This window comes from Diadema setosum, chromosome 13 (assembly GCF_964275005.1).
Source record: "Diadema setosum chromosome 13, eeDiaSeto1, whole genome shotgun sequence".
In the NCBI taxonomy this organism is placed as follows: domain Eukaryota; kingdom Metazoa; phylum Echinodermata; class Echinoidea; order Diadematoida; family Diadematidae; genus Diadema; species Diadema setosum.
In genome coordinates this window covers 18,742,175-18,758,681 of record NC_092697.1, presented here as the reverse complement: position 1 = coordinate 18,758,681, position 16,507 = coordinate 18,742,175, and the positions used below count along the sequence as shown (strand labels likewise).

Below are 16,507 nucleotides of genomic sequence, written 5' to 3'. Positions count from 1 at the left end.
TTGTTACATCATCAACTTTCTCACCCTTATGTTATACATGTATATAGAGTAAAACCTCCGCAATTTTTAGTCTAATCATGGAGCTAAATTGGTAGCTCCATGGTATGTGATCGATTGTGTGCTTAGGTGCTGGGCAAAAGAGACGCGCGCTCGCGCGCCGCCCGCTCGCGCTACGAAAGTCTACATCCACGATGTAAATAAAGATGTTATGTTATGTGTGCGTACGCGTGTGTAGTGTACCTTTCGTATACTAGTAGTGGTTTCATGCGGTATACGGTGTTGGCCTATCATGAATACAGTTGGAAGGGTTGATGCTGTCATCGTATACCTCGGGATCTTGGTGCTTTTAACACCATGTAAGACCTCTGCTTTGGTAGAAAAATCACTGAAAAAGCGAAGATATGGCTTCAGCAGATGTTAGCCTTCTGAGACGTTTGTCTGGAGCACGTCCAAAACAGAAAAATTCCAACGTAAGTCAATGTCGTCCTTGTCGATTCAATCTATAAAAGCTCGGCTCATGTCCGTAGACTGTCTAGCCAGGGCCTACTGGATTATGAGCTGAGATCACCTGAGCTGTAGCTGAGGGCATTTCATGAAGCGTTTTGGTCAGGTATTTTTCTGATAAACTGTTATAAACCACTGAAATCCTTGCGTCTGATTTGCTAAGAGCAAATTTGACCGACCAATTTGTGCCCCAATTTGTCAGACAAAATGCTTCATGACATGCCCCCGGCTCCCTGAGCTGAGTTGGCTACCACCACCTCGCCTGGCTGGTCATGGTCGCGGTCGTAGAACACTATGTCTAGATTACGTGAGACGTGTTTATGTTTATCGTGTTTATAGTCTATAAAGTAACATAAAACACTGATAAAGATCTAACACGAGCGCGAGCGTTACAGACTTTTCTACACCGCTGCCGCTCAGCTCAGTCAGGCAGGAAAAGTAGGCACTAGGCTCCTATATAGATCTAGTCCATACAAATGCGGGTGCTTTGGGAGCTGGCTGTGAGCTGCTGGCTGTGAGCTGCTGACTGCTAAATTCCATGAATGCTGTAAAGAGCAGGTACCGGTACTGCATTAACTGATCTGATATGGTTGGACCTACTACTCATCGACCGCCTAATGTTTATTTGCTTGATGAGAATATTTAACACTGAAATTCACATAAAAAACTTGACCTACGTGATTGAGAAAATCCAGCATTATCAAATGCCGTTGTTCCCTTTTCGATTCGAAGTTTCAGTGCAAAAATATCGCCGTCGAACTTGCGTGGCCTTGTTTCAGCTCCCCGCGGTAAAGCTCCTTATTGAGATCGACCGCTGTTTTTGCATTGACAATGCACGCAAACCGAGTTGTATTGAACACCGTGTTGTACGAAGCTTTTTAGAAACTTCCATAGACATTACATTACGATTGGGTGAAAATATTCATTCCAAATTTTGTCCTTGATTAAAACCATTAATGAACAGTGAATTTTCGCGTTTTCCCACACCATCCTCATCAACGGTCAAAGCCAATCCATTTTTATGTGGTCTGCGCGCAGTGAAGTGCGTACTAAGCGTTCTGTGCGCCAATATATACGCGGTCGGTTTCAAAAAGGGTGGTCGATATGTAGTAGGGCTACTATACTAACGTTAGAGGTCAGTAGTACCATTAATTATCAGTAGAACCTAGTTTCGCAGTTAAAGTTTTACCTACTGTGCCAGCATGACCAGTAAGTTACGCGGTAAATGAAAACTGAATCAAGTGAACGCAGTCACGTTAAAATTGACTGTGCATGTTCACCTTAAAATGTATTCAAATCCAATTGTCCACCAGGTCCATCACTCCATGCTGTGTTTCCTCTTCAAAATGTCTGGATCATCATGTTCTGGTACAGGGGGAGTCAAAGATCTATAAATTTTATAACAGATTTTATGTGAGACCCTTTTTGTTAAGGCATGATATTTTATGAATGGAATTACATTCCTTTCTAACTTTTACTTTTTTTGTGTGCAGGAGTTGTCTTTATGTATGTGTGTGTTTGTGCTTTATGCGATATCTGATTCTTTCACGATTCCTTGTTTTTAGGTTCTGGAATGCCGTGTTTGTGAAGACATTTTCAGTCTCCAAGGCGACAAGGTGCCCCGCCTCCTTCTGTGTGGCCACACCCTCTGCCATGAATGCTTGTCTCGTTTAACCCTTCAAGGTCGTGCAGTCCTCTGTCCATTTGACCGCCAGCCTACTGAACTGACGGACTCTGGAGTGTGGGGACTGAAAAAGAACTTTGCTCTCCTTGAACTGTTGGAGAGACTGCAGACATCCAAAGACAGCAGTCTGGTGTATTCAGACAGCAGCAAGACTGATGAGAATAAAGTGGTAGGATGCACTGAGTAACATAATGCACTGACATGCCTTCATTCAGCAATCATTCATGATATGCAGGATCCAAACAAAGGGTTTACAATTGTGAAGGTTTTGCTTCATATGCATCTATACTATAGTAACTTAAGTAAGCCAAATATTCTCCTGTAATTAAATGCCATGTGGTATGTATGACAGCTCTTCTACGGGTAACTCTACACAGCCCAGTCGCTGTATAAGTAGCGACAGGGCTGTACCGTCATGACCCACAACACAGAGAGAGCTCAGTGATCGCATTGCGATCGCTTTGAGTTTTGATACTTAAAGGGAAGATAAACCCCAAGAGCAATGTGGATTGAGTGAAAGCAGCAACATTAGTAGAACACATCAGTGAAAGTTTGAAGAAAATCGGACAATCGATGCAAAAGTTATGAATTTTTAAAGTTTTGGTGTTGGAACCGCTGGATGAGGAGACTACTAGAGGTTATGACGTATGAGTGGACAACAATACAAAGAAAATATAAAGAAAATTCTACAAAAATCCATTTTTCATGAAAATTACAAATTCCATCAACTTGATATTGACATATGTTAAGGGTAGCAATTATTCCCCCTGCTTTCTGAAAGAGGTTGGTCCATTGCTCTTTCATGATTCTAGAAAAGTGAATTTTTGTTGAATTTCCTTTATATTTTCTTTGTATTGTTGTCCACTCATACGTCATATCCTCTAGTAGTCTCCTCATCCAGCGGTTCCAACACCAAAACTTTAAAAATTCATAACTTTTGCATTCATTGTCCGATTTTCCTCAAACTTTCACTGATGTGTTCTACTAATGTTGCTGCTTTCACTCAATCCACATTGCTCTTGGGGTTTATCTTCCCTTTAAGGACATTCCTCAGTTGAATTTGTGCGCATCCTAGCTGCGCAGGTTGGCAGTGACGTAACAAAGAGCGTAGAAGCACACGCACGAGTGATGAGCTGAGCTAGCTGAGCTGAGCAGCTGCTAGTAGATCGAGCTAGAGTGTGGTACGTACGGATACCCGACAGCTCCCCACTGCGGAACGCTGGTCGGCCTCGCTCGGCTCGCGTGCTGACTGTATGCGATAATATCTGTACGTACTACGCAAAGTTCAGCGGTCCGAGCACAACACTGATCGACGGATTCGGGAAGCTTGGAAGTGGAACTGAGCTGTTTCCATTTTCAATTCATAGATCTGTTTTGTGACATGCAGTTCATTATCTGTTCATCAACATGGTCAAGTCGAGTGCTAAGGTACCTAGGGCCTATATGCCCTATAGTCGGGGACTACTAGTCTACTAGACTAGGTGTTAAAAACAACAACAACAAAACAAACATAATTATGACACACATTTTATCTTTAGGTCTAACAACTAAAACAATCTGAGTATCTCTGTTAAAATCTAAATTAGATCTAAACTTGTCATTACTAATACAAAATATTGTTTGTTTTTTTAATTTCTGGTTACAAAATACAAGGTCACAAAAGAATTATCAAACAAGTATTTATCACTTTCACCATTCACATATTAGTTTTTGATTACCAAATCTGGTGTAACAAAAGGAGAATCAAAGAATTTTTGGGTTTTTTTCGGGGGAGGGGGGTACTCAAGGTACATCTCCATAGTTTACAACACGCACTTTACCAACCACTGCAACAACCAACACATGCAATCTCATTACAATCAACGTCATTATATTAAGATTTGTTTTTCCTTTCAAGGAGGACCGTCAGACTGATGCCAACACTCCCATTTCCTTATATTTATTCTTCTTCCTCCATTATCACTTTCTGCACATGGTTACAGCAAGTGGGTAAAACAAACAAGCATGTCAATGTGGAGTTTTCCGCTTGTGTCCACATAGTATCATTATGGCTGTGTAAGGGAAATGATAACAAAAACGCACATGGATCTTCCTTTCAGGATATTTTTTTCACCATATCACTGCAATTATGACACGTTTTTTGCTTGTTTTTTTGGAAAAAAATGAGGTTTTGAGTGAGCCGCATGAGATTCATGCATCCTAGCAGGATACATCCATGCATTGGTTCCTGGCCAGATTTGGGGGTCTTACGATGATTTCTGTCGCAAGGAGGCTCTGCTAGCACTAAAACGAGCACATGAACCCCCCCATTTTTAGCTCACCTGAGCCAAAGGCTCAAGTGAGCTATTGCGATCGCCCTTCGTCCGACGTCCGTCGTGCGTCGTGCGTAAACTTTACATTTTCATCTTCTTCTTGAAAACCCCAAGACCGATTTTCATCAAACTTGGCAGGTAGCATCCCTAGGGGGTTAGGAACTCAATTTCTTAAAATGGGCACCATGCCCCCCCACCCAGGGGGCCCCCAGGGGGGCCCAAACCCCCCAAAATTTAGGAATCTGTAAAAATCTTCTTCTCTAGAACCAGAAGTGATAGAGCTAAGTCAATACTATGAGTTAGTACATTGATGACTGTAGTTTCAAGTTTGTTCATGGCAGAATCAGGGGTGCCCCCCTTGGGACCCAGGGGAGGGGGGTGGGGAGGGGTCCTAATGGGGCCTACATTGTACATTTTCATTTTCTTCTTGAGAACCCCATGACCCATTTTCACCAAACTTGGCAGGTAGCATCCCTAGGGGGTAAGGATCTCAATTTCTTAAAATGGGCACCATGCCCCACCCATGGGGCCCCCAGGGGGGCCCAAACCTCCCAAAATGAAGGAATCTTTAAAAATCTTCTCTAGAATCAGAAGTTATAGAGCTGAGATAATACTATGAGTGAGTACATTAATGACTAGTTTCAAGTTTGTTCATAGCAGATCCAGGGGTGCCCCTCTTGGGGGCGGGGGGGGGGGGGGGGGGGGGTTGGGAAGGTGCAAATGGGGGCCTGAATTGTACATTTTCATCTTCTTCCTGAAAACCTCATGATGGATATTTGTCAAACTTGGCAGGTAGCATCCCTAGGGGGTCAGGATCTCAATTTATCAAAATGGGCACCATGCCCCACCCAGAGGGCCCCAGGGGGCCCCAATCCCCCCAAATGAAGGAATCTTTAAAAATTTGGGCCCTTATTGTACATTTTCATCTTCTACTTGAGAATGCCTGGTCAAATTTTAGTAGAGCTGTGAATAATTTAGATTAGTGACTGCATGAAAGGTGAACTTGCGATACTCAGGTGAGCGCTAGACCCGCGGGTCTCTTGTTACAATTGTTCTGCATTAAGTAACCCTTCTTCTACAATTTGATAAAGTTTCGTAAAAATGACATGGGTTTTGAATGTACAGCATGACATTCATGAACCCCATCTAATCAGGGCATCCACGATAGGTTCCTGACCAGATTTTGGGGTCCGAGGATGATTTCTATCATATGGGGGTGCTGACAGCACAAAAACTGGCACATGAACTCCCACTTCTTATTGTTTTTCTGGAATTAGTAAGCCTTCTTCTACAATTTGGTGAAGTTTTGTGAAAATGACATGGGTTTTGACTGTACAGCATGACATTCATGAACCTCGTCTAATCAGGGCACCCATGATAGGTTCCTGACCAGATTTTGGGGTCCGAGGATGATTTCTATCATATGGGGGTGCTGCCAGCACAAAAAGTAGCACATGAACCCCCACTTTTTATGTACCATATCTTTCCTCCCTCTTTCCGTTTTCAGCTGCAGCGGATGTGAGTTGCGAGGATGCCCAGAGGATGCAGAGAGGATACAGTGGACGTTTAACCCTATTCTAACTGGGCTATTTGAGACCAAGTTTTTACTGGGGGGGGTCAATTTGACCCCCCCTTCAGATCTCGGCCGCCGATCGCGCGATCACCGCAAAATTTTGCCTGAACATAGAGCCGGATGTCAACTACAAGATTACATGGTCATACAATAGAAAAATGTTGATTTCATATTTTTTAATAAATTAATTATGCAAATTAACGCATGAAATCATATTTTCACCTATAACTCCATCAAAAAGACTGAAGGATTATTAAATTTTTGTGTAAGAGTTCCTCAAGACACATCAAACAATTTTCTTGTAAAAAAATAGCGCAATCAAAATCATTTTCTTTTGTTTTTTATTGTTTTGTTAATTTCTTATGTATTTTATTGTTTTTTCGATCTATTGTTTTCTATTGTTTTTTTGCCAAAATTTGTTGGAGGCACTTTTTCAAGCTTATCTACATTAGAATTGATTTATTTCAATATTTAAAAGTTGAAATAATCTAATTTATATCAATTAAACAAAAAAACACAGTTTCCATTGGATTTGCACACAAAATCATGAATTTGAGCGGTTTTTGGGTTGACATGCATATGCAAAACATTGCATAACTTCAGAACGGTGTACCCGGACATCGCAAATTTGGTCTCAAAATATGCGGGAGACTTCAATGAAAAAAGTCATGAAACGACGCGGCAAAATCTTCGCGCGTTGCGGAATCGTGGCGTGAAACGTCGGGGGGGGGGGGGGGGGTCAATTTGACCCCCCCCCCCCCCCCCCCAGTTAGAATAGGGTTAAGGGATGATAACGGACATACAACGTTTGTTGCTCGTATGTCGCGGATTTACATCGTACACGGCGGAAAGTTCATCCGTTCTAAAAGTTTTAAGCAGCTTAAAACTTTTTGCGCAGATGAAATCGCAGTGGACGGATGCTCGATGGATAAAGCGTACGAAACATGTATGCGATGAGTACACAGCGGATGCGTAGCGTTTTCCAACGGATGGCAAGATTTTTTTTTTACGTTTTACATCCTCTTTGCATCCGTAAGTGCAGTGGGACCGGGCCTTTACATCATTTTTTGTCACCTCAAACTCATTAAATGTAATCTTCATTAATGACACTACATATCTATGTTATCGATATTGACATACACATGAATTTCACAACTTACTGAAAATGAAGATTTATGCAGCATGTGCGAACGGTACATCTTATAGTCGGCAGTTCGCGCGATCTAAATGCACTTTTAAAGGTCACGCTGTCGACCGTGCTGCTACCAAAGAGCGCATGCACGCAATAGATCGCTGCACTTCTAGCCACGCACGCGCACGCATAATTTGCTGAGTGGTCAACGCGCCATTTTGAATACTGCAACGATGAACCCCGACGGTCAGGGATTGCGCCAGAAAGTGTCATTTTTTTTGTTCCATGGACTTATCACAAGGGCTCTCTATGGACTTATGAACCTTCTGTAATACAAGCACGCACTTAACGTGAGTAACGTATACATTTTTTAAAATAAGAAACATATAAATTTTCATAAGTTTTGTAGTTGTGTTGTGGTTCCCCACTTTGAAGGTGCATGCCTCGACTGTTGGTCGGGCTATTCTATGGGTGACTTCTATTATAACAAAGTCCTTGGGACAGGCAGTTTTCTTTCGTTACCTTATCTATCAAAATTGTGTTATATCTCAACAATATCTAGATGATAATTTGGGGCCCTAAGTTTTACTTCGTTGTATCCGGAATTTCGTCATAACCGTGTTCGTTATAACAGGAGTACACTGTGTTAGATGTGAATGGGACACCAAGAATTGTTATTAAGTACCGGTACCTGATTTAAATGCAGAAATGTAATGTTACAGAAGACGGAATGCATGGACTGTAATGTCATGCATCAATAACCAACATCATTTTACAGTAATGTTACAAACAGAGGCATGAAATATGAGATAAATTGCTTTTTACACAGAAATATTTCACACATGCCTTTGAATTGATTGCTGCTACATTGACCCTCTGTGAGTGCATGCTTAAGGTTCTAGGTTCAATCTCTTGTCCGAGCCCAGGTCTGTGGAGTTCCCTGTGACGAGAATGAACACCACCAAGCAGAAATCTACTGCACCGTGTGCAGCACCAACCTATGCCGTCCCTGTGCCCAGTCTACCCATGCCACCCGCACTCTAGCTAAACACAGGCAGGTTCCTCTTTCCGAGAAGCCCAAAGAGAAGTCCATCTGTCCCGAGCATAGCCCTCATATCATAGAGTTTGCTTGTCTGGAGACAGACTGCCGGGCAACACCCCTCATGTGTTTTGTCTGCAAGGACTACGGTAGTCACCGAGGGCACAAGGTGAGAGCTAGTAGGAGCAGCAGTACAGCAATGAAGTCAAGACTCATTGCATGTTTTACTTAACTTTCATCTAGGTAATAAACTTTGGATGATGAACTTAAATCTGATTGATACGTTCCTCGGATAACTACATTTTAGCTCGCCTGGTGGATTTGGTAAAAAGACTTATGTTTGTTTCTTTGCTGTAGTGAGATGTGATAATTTTGCATTCTGTCCTACATTGTATACCCTGGTGATCAGTTGTGAGTGACATATGTTGTACTGGCATATTATGGTGATTGGTTTGTTTAATGAAGTAATTTCTTATTTATTTCAGCACACATTACTGGAGCAGGAAGCAGACACCACAAGAGGTATGGTGATGGGGGTAGTCCAGCAGGTCCGGGTGTTCAGTGAGGAGATATCAGAGTCTGCTCGCAGACTGAGCGACATCATTCAGCAGATAGAAGGTGGTGTTGGCATTGTGGAGGATCTAGATGGTGTTGCGGAGCCAAGGCATGTAAGTGTCTATCCAAAGCCATGTTTTTATTTCAGTGCATTTGTAGTACTTCTGACCTGGTATCATTAAAGCAGTTTTTTGCAAGTGTATCTTCTAGCATTTCATGTACATGCAAGTTATGATACAGATTGCAAACTCTTTCAAACTAATATAAGATGTCAATATCAGAGACTGACCCAGTTACTCCTGATGTCCACCTTAGGTTCCAGGGACAGCAGAAATGGCTAGGGCCAAGGTGCGGACCTACTTTGAGGAGCTTCATGAGACTCTGCAGCGGCAGGAGGAGGTTGCTGCCAGTGTCTTGGACACTCACATCAGGGAACGTCTCCACCTTCTCAGACAGCAGCAGGAACATTTTGCTCTGATGATGTCCAGCATCACTTCCATCAGCTACGACTGTGAGGGCATCCTCAACAGAGTAAGAAATAAAGTACTGCAGCGCTTGAAATATCCAACAGCCATTGGCAATTTGCTGCCATGCCCCTCCTACTGGCTGGAATGCCCCTTTCGAAATCAAACCATTCCCCGCCACAGCACTTTGTTACTCACTTGCGCCCTTGTGAGTGTATTTGTGCTCTCTCAAAAAAAGTGGCCTTGACCCAAATTTGATGATCTTTGAGGCCTGGTACTGTATGTGTAAGCTATTTTATAGGGCTCTTATTTTCAAGAATTTGTGCGAGTCGGGTGCTATTCGCGAATTCAATAACACAAACAAATATTAACCATGATTCTGACATAAATGTGATGGGCACTCATACATTTCTACATTAATTACTGTACTCCACTATCGCAAATTTAAACACTTGTGAAATTGTTGTGACGTCCTAGTATGTGAAAAATTAGACTCACTAAATATATGGCTTGTGGTAGCTCCACTACGGCCAATAGTGCTGTGGGACGATGACGTACATTTTTACATAATGGATTTATGTGTTCCCAATGCAAAATATGTGGCAATATATAGGTGGTGCTCCAGTAGATGTTTCACCCAGATCTATAGGTCAGCATAAACTCACAAGGTGATATGCATTGAGTTATGGTTATATTCAAGTCAAATTTTTGTGTGGTCAATATGCTGTCTGGTTGGTTACACCATCAAAATTGCAGGTAGCCACTTGAGTTACATTTTTTTTTTTTGAAGCTGGAAATGTGATGAAATGACAAACAAAGAGTATACCTGTTAAGTAGACCTTTAAGCAGTACATAGAAATCATTGTAACATCATTTGTGTGAATAAATGCAATGAAGACAAAAACATAGAAACACCACATATAGTCACCACAAAATGCAAAATTATATTGAGACATGACTAAAGCCAACTTGACTGTAAATCTTTGATTTGTAGGATGATGCCAAGCTGCTACTGTCCAAACAAGAAGTGACATCACTCCAAGACTCTCTACAGTCCCACCAACAACAATTCACAGAGGTCACTGAACACATTCAACTTGATGCCACTATACCAGTGACATTTACGAAGGTCGGAACCTTTATTATCACTCTATCTTGAGGCCATAGATTGATGGGTACCGTTGAGTCAAAATGTCATACCATTAGATATCTTGTGTCTTCAACCTTAATGTGCTTAGTTTGTTGACTGCTTATCAAAAGATGACTTGAAAGTGAATATCAGTGGATAGAGATTACCTGATCCCCCTCATCCCTATTGTGTCACCATGGCCTTCCTGTTGAACTGAAGAACATTGAAACACCTTAATGGGCTTGCTAACTTTACAACTAGGTCAAGTTTTCATTGAGCTTAGCAAGTTCAGCAAAGTGCCTTGGCACATAAAAGGTTAAGTGTCTTTGATTGATATGCTATGGACAGGATCTACCTCAGCTGTAGAGAACCATGCGCTTTGAAATGGCATGCACTAAAGTGTCAATCAAACTGCCAATCAGGAATTGAGATGTTCCTTGCATTATTCCTACATGCCCAAGTATTACCAGTATCTGATATTGCTTTGCTGAATGTATTAAATTTTCACACTTAGAGGGACTATGATAAATATTTCATGCTCCTTTTTGTATGTACATTCCTCAAGTCATCATGTTTGGTGGTGAGAAGCCTATATGAGATGCAGTGTGAGATTTTGTGATGAAGATTTTATTGTTAAAGGAAATCTGTATTGCATTCTCCAACAGGACAATCGAGTGCACATTGGACCCAAGATGGAGATGAGAGTGGTTGTTTTAGGACTGGATAATGCTGGCAAAACCACCATTCTCTTCAAGCTGAAGCAAAATGAGTTCATTCAAACTATTCGAACAATTGGTGAGCTTCAGTCCAATTATTCCTTCCTTACATCCAATACATTGCTACATTTGTGTGGACACTGTTTCCACGTCTGATGCCTCAGATATTCCCATTTCTCTGAGAATCTCTAGGAATTTTTTCTAAAGTTATGAGCTATGTAGTTATTGATTTATCAAAAGATGTATATAAGAATAGCTTGCTCTTTTATGTAGTTTAGTCGACTGATAGTGATTACTGGTGTGGTTCAGTATTCATGATTGCAATGTGGAATCAGTCTTCTTTATGATGGCACACATAATGTTGCAGATAGTGATGTATGTACTCATTGCAAATGATTGTTAGTGTCCATGCTCACAGTTATTTCTACACTTGTCTTGTGTGAGATAACATTTTGTTCTTGTGTGACTCTAGATAGGGATCTGTAGTATTCACAAAGTGTACTTTCTTAGATATGTCACTAAGGCACTGTTTATATCAACATTTTGACCTTGAAAATCTTTGTGATAACAGGTTTCAATGTGGAAACGGTGGAGTACAAGAATCTTAACTTCACCATCTGGGATGTAGGAGGTGACACCAAGCTCAGACCTCTGTGGAAGCATTACTATCTCAATACACAGGGTGAGTCTTTACCAGTCAGTTCTATCTCAATACACAGTAGCAATGCCTAATATATGTGGAGCAAAAAAAGCTTGCCGCTTGTAATGAGATGGTAAAGAGATTGCTGAGCTCCCTCTTGAGTTCTTCTCGCAATGAATGTCGTTGGATCATGGTTTGTATATGTACTGCTTTTGCTGACATAAGTCAGACTAAAGTCCTTTTGATGTTCTGTTTATATTCAGAAGAGAAGTTGTTCTGTTATGAATAAACTCATAATTATTACTGCAAGGGTGTAAAAGTCTTGGTGATGGGTAGGTAGTTTGTGTGTATTAGTGATAATCTACCAAAGGAATGCAAGAAATGAAATCAATTTATTAAAAAAAAATGCCTGGAAACTGACAAGACTAAGTAGATTTTTATATATTTTCTGTACAGAAAGCTAGAGCAATTCCTGATCAACATACCCACATAGAAAACCCTTATTATTTGTATCTGTATGCAAGTGCTCTGAGTGGCATTCCCTTTTATTCACTAAACTCCCATATAACACTGCTTAAGAATACAACATAGCATTTTAACCCATTCTTCCACATCTCTAGTTACAGACCATTTCTGTAATGTATAATACAACTTATGGGTGTTGCTTTTCCTACAGCCTAGTAAGAAATAATTTTATTCACCTGCTCCCTCCAATTAAGTTCTTCAAGCAGAAATTCACTTAGTTGTTGCTATGTAGGGAGAGCCTTCGACAAGCTCTCTGGTTGTCAAGAACCACAAAGCGTGCATAGAATATGAATACATTAAAGAAACAGTCTATTGCTAAAAATCTTTGAATGTATTGAGTGTTTTCATATTGTCAGCCTCATTATCATCCTCATCACTGCCAATCAAGTTATTGGTCTTGCTCTTCATTCACATTTGTGGTGGCAGTGTTAAAAATACTAATGATGATTATCATTATTCCTCTGTCTCCAAAGCTCTCATTTTCGTGGTCGATTCCACTGATGGTGACAGACTGGATGAGGCGTACGACGAGCTTGCGATTCTCATGTCAGAGAAACAACTCAGGGATGCTCTCCTGCTGGTCTTTGCAAATAAGCAGGTACTGTTCTCTTTTCTCCTCATAATTCATATGTAATCTCTGTGTTCTTTGTACATGTAGTTTAGCTAAACACTCCTGTGCATGATTTGCTTTCTTAGATTTGCTAGGGTGAATGATGCTGACTCCTCATGGTTTGCCCCAGATGACTAGCAATAGTGAGCAAACAGTATCAACCAGGCACAATTTGCTATTTGAGAAGAAAACGAAGATGACAAAGAAGATATGCTATTGTAGTCAACCTGTTTACATCATTCAAGCTTCTGTCCACCCTCTTTACAGGTTTTGTGTTTCACATTTTCATTTATCATAATGATTGAAAAAAGAAACATTATTGGTGGTCAGTGCTTGAGTTCACTTCTTTTTCTCTAGTCTGTGCTTGTTGTATTATCTTGAAATGTTTACCATTTTCTTTTCTTTTTTCACCAATCTGCCCAGGATCAAGCTAATGCTCTGAACATAGACACCATCAGCGATCGACTAAGCCTCAATAAACTGTGCTGTGGGCGGAGTTGGTTCATCCAGCCATGTGATGCCTTGAGTGGGGCGGGGCTGTGGGATGGTCTGGAGTGGTTGTCAGCCCAGTTGGTAGCTGCAGGCGTCATGGACCTGGCATGATGGCAGAGTAAACTGGACTAGCAAAGTAAATGCACTCCTCTCTTCAAGCGTTGACAACCCACATGCCACAACGCACATTCTTTGAAGTGAAGAAACTGACATTATAACCTTCATGCTTTATCAGAAAGCTTTTACTGATCGTCTGCTTCAGGATTTCATACTACAAGAACTCAAGAGCATATCTTCGAAGAGCTATGTCAAAGTAGCTATGCAATGTTCATTAGGACTGCTGTAGTGAGGAGCAGGTGATGTCACCAGATATGATGTAGTCAGCAGGGCAAGAAGTGATCTAAAGTGCAGCGACTTTGCATGAACTCTACCACTACTACCACTACCATGGAATTCTTGATTTTGATTGGCTGTTGAGTAGTGTTGCCATGGTAGTTACCATTGGATGGCAAAGTTACCATAATTGTAACTTTTATGCAACGGGCCCCTGGAAACATACATGAGGGCAAAGATCATCGGTAGTTATCCCCACCACTCAGGGCCACCAAACAACTTGAATGGAATATTGTAAAAGGGGATATTTTCGTGTGACTAATTTTTCGCGCTCAGCTGTGCAAAAGGAGTTTTGCATGTTTTTAATTCCGCGGAATCAAGACATAACCTACTGGAACGTATGGCAAGCAGAAATATTCACATGCCTTTATTTTCGCGCTAGTTTCTGGTTGTGCGAAATGCACGAAAATTTCAACACCGCAAAAATTTCCACTTTTACAGTAGCTTTATGAATGACTGTGGTATTGGGAGCAATATTATCAGCAAAAGGTAAACATTTTCAATTGATTATTAGAGAGGGCTGGGTAGATTGGGGAACCTACTCAAAGCAGGATTCCCCATACTTTTTGAGCATTTTATGGCTTGGATAGTTTCTTGATAAGTGTAACACTCAACCCATGTTGATTTAATGATGATTCAGATTATTGCTGTGAAATCTGTTCATGATACATAGCATAGTATTGAGATAACATGTGCCACCAAGGCACTCATCAGGCTCATGGCAAGATGGAATCATGTTTAATGCCTTTTCTTGACAAAGCAGCATTCTTTAATGAGACCAGGGCCCCATTTCATAAAAGATGTTAGGATGGCAATTCTTGTTGGAATGGCAACTTCCAACAGCAACAGCCAGTCAGGAAGCTGGATTCTTGTCATTATATGACAATTGCCATTCCAGCAAGAGTTGCTATCATATCAACTTTTTATGACATGGGGCCCAAAAGACATAAACTCATAATGATAGAAGTTATATAATAACACTAAATCATATGTCCTCATGATGACCACTTGTAACAGGTCATGTCAAAAGTCAAGTTTATGTTACCAAATCCTCAGCTATCATGGAGGGCGTGAACACGACCTATGCATGTAAATGAAGGGATGACCTAACAACTCGGTGTACATTTTATAAAGGCATCTGTGCAGGTGTAGAAACATTTGCAAAGTCACACTGAGTTATCTTTCGAGTTTCATCCTCTTGGGGTTTTTTTTTTTCTTTCAAATTTGTCACATGTAGGGCATTTGTGTGTGTCTATTTTGCATTTTTGGCTGTAGTTTTTAGTGATTTATTGGAAAGCATGGCGGAATAAACCTGTGCAATATCTGTGGACAGCCGTGATGAAATGTATTGAAGAAGAACAACAAGTTATATAGGATGGACATGAGTTTGAAATGAGTGATTAGTATTCAAACAATTTGTTGCTTGTAAACTATGCAATGTTGTATACAACATACATGAAGTTTTTCAGTACAAGTTTTATGGTATTGAAGACGAACCAAGAACACACGGAGGATATGGACTACTGTAAATGATTATTCAGTGTTCATAACAACTTTGACCTTGTACATTTTGTTACGAAACATTGCATATTGTAATGCTGCTGTACATATCGAGCTCATCAAATCAATGTATTTCCTAATATACTAGGTATATGTGAAGTCTTGGCATTGTTTTTGATGCTTATTTTCTATGTTGATATGATACTGTATACGGAAGTATATCTGAAGGGCTGGATAGTAATTCCAAATTATTACAGTGGAAGAAAACACCCTAAGATGTTGCATCATAATGCTATTTGAGTTTACCGTGTAATTAAATGCTGTATACTTAACTACAATAAACAGGTCTGGAACTTAAATAATGTAGGGATAAAATAGTGAAATCTTTAGATGCAGATGTATTTGATTCATGACACAGCTTATTTTGTCTTCAGCACATTAAAAAAAAAAATGGAATGTCATCATGTGAAGCATCTTGTTTCACTTATAAAAGTTTTATTGGCAAAAAGTTAAGAATTCACGATATGATGGAAATTCCCTTCATACATGATTCCTTAGTTTCATTTTTGATAATGCCACTACAAATCTTAGCATATATGAATAAAGGCTTTGTTTCTTCTTCAGAAATTAATGATAAATACATGTGAACTCACTTTGCATGAGTTTTACAAACTCTGCCAGTAAGCAGGGAAGTTATTTTTTCCCACTTTCTCCCTCACAAGTACTAGGCAGTATATCATGTGAGATTGATTTTAAAAAAAATGGTCCATGTCAATGTAACGTTGACTGAAAATAAAACATGTAGATGATCAATAGTCAGAAAAAAAAAAGATAAAGTAAAATATCCCTGAGATACAACCACATAAAGTACACTGTAACTTTACTTTGATGGAACCAAAATGGCTGTCTCCTAGTATGGTCAATCAATCATTTGAGACACACATTGTATAACAGCCAGTCTCGGCATGATTATAGATCTGATCTCTCCCTTGTACAAAATATTCATAAAGTTCGCCCTCTACTGGGAAGTACGCGTGCAGCGCACCATCCTATGATCAAATGTATGTTACATGTGTATGCAGTATTATCCATGTGTAGGATTGAGGGAATTTGCCTTATGACTGTACTGTAATTTGTCACACAGACAGCTGGCATTACTCTGGAGTCTTGTAACTTTCCTCCTATGTACAGTTTGTGAGGCTCAGATATCCAGTCTTATATGAAAGTCATGACAAGATG

General features: G+C 40.4%; 1 protein-coding gene across 1 annotated transcript; it reads left to right on the top strand.

Annotated features, from left to right (window-relative positions):
- The first annotated feature begins 308 nt into the window (after positions 1–308).
- Positions 309–13,798, top strand: LOC140237304 (E3 ubiquitin-protein ligase TRIM23-like). Its single transcript, XM_072317242.1, has 10 exons — positions 309–470; positions 2,070–2,357; positions 8,132–8,413; positions 8,730–8,912; positions 9,115–9,330; positions 10,258–10,392; positions 11,058–11,187; positions 11,680–11,790; positions 12,747–12,871; positions 13,307–13,798. Exons 1-10 carry the CDS (start codon positions 402–404, stop codon positions 13,484–13,486), a joined length of 1,719 nt encoding a protein of 572 aa, XP_072173343.1. The 5' UTR covers positions 309–401; the 3' UTR covers positions 13,487–13,798.
- Positions 13,799–16,507: the final 2,709 nt, after the last annotated feature.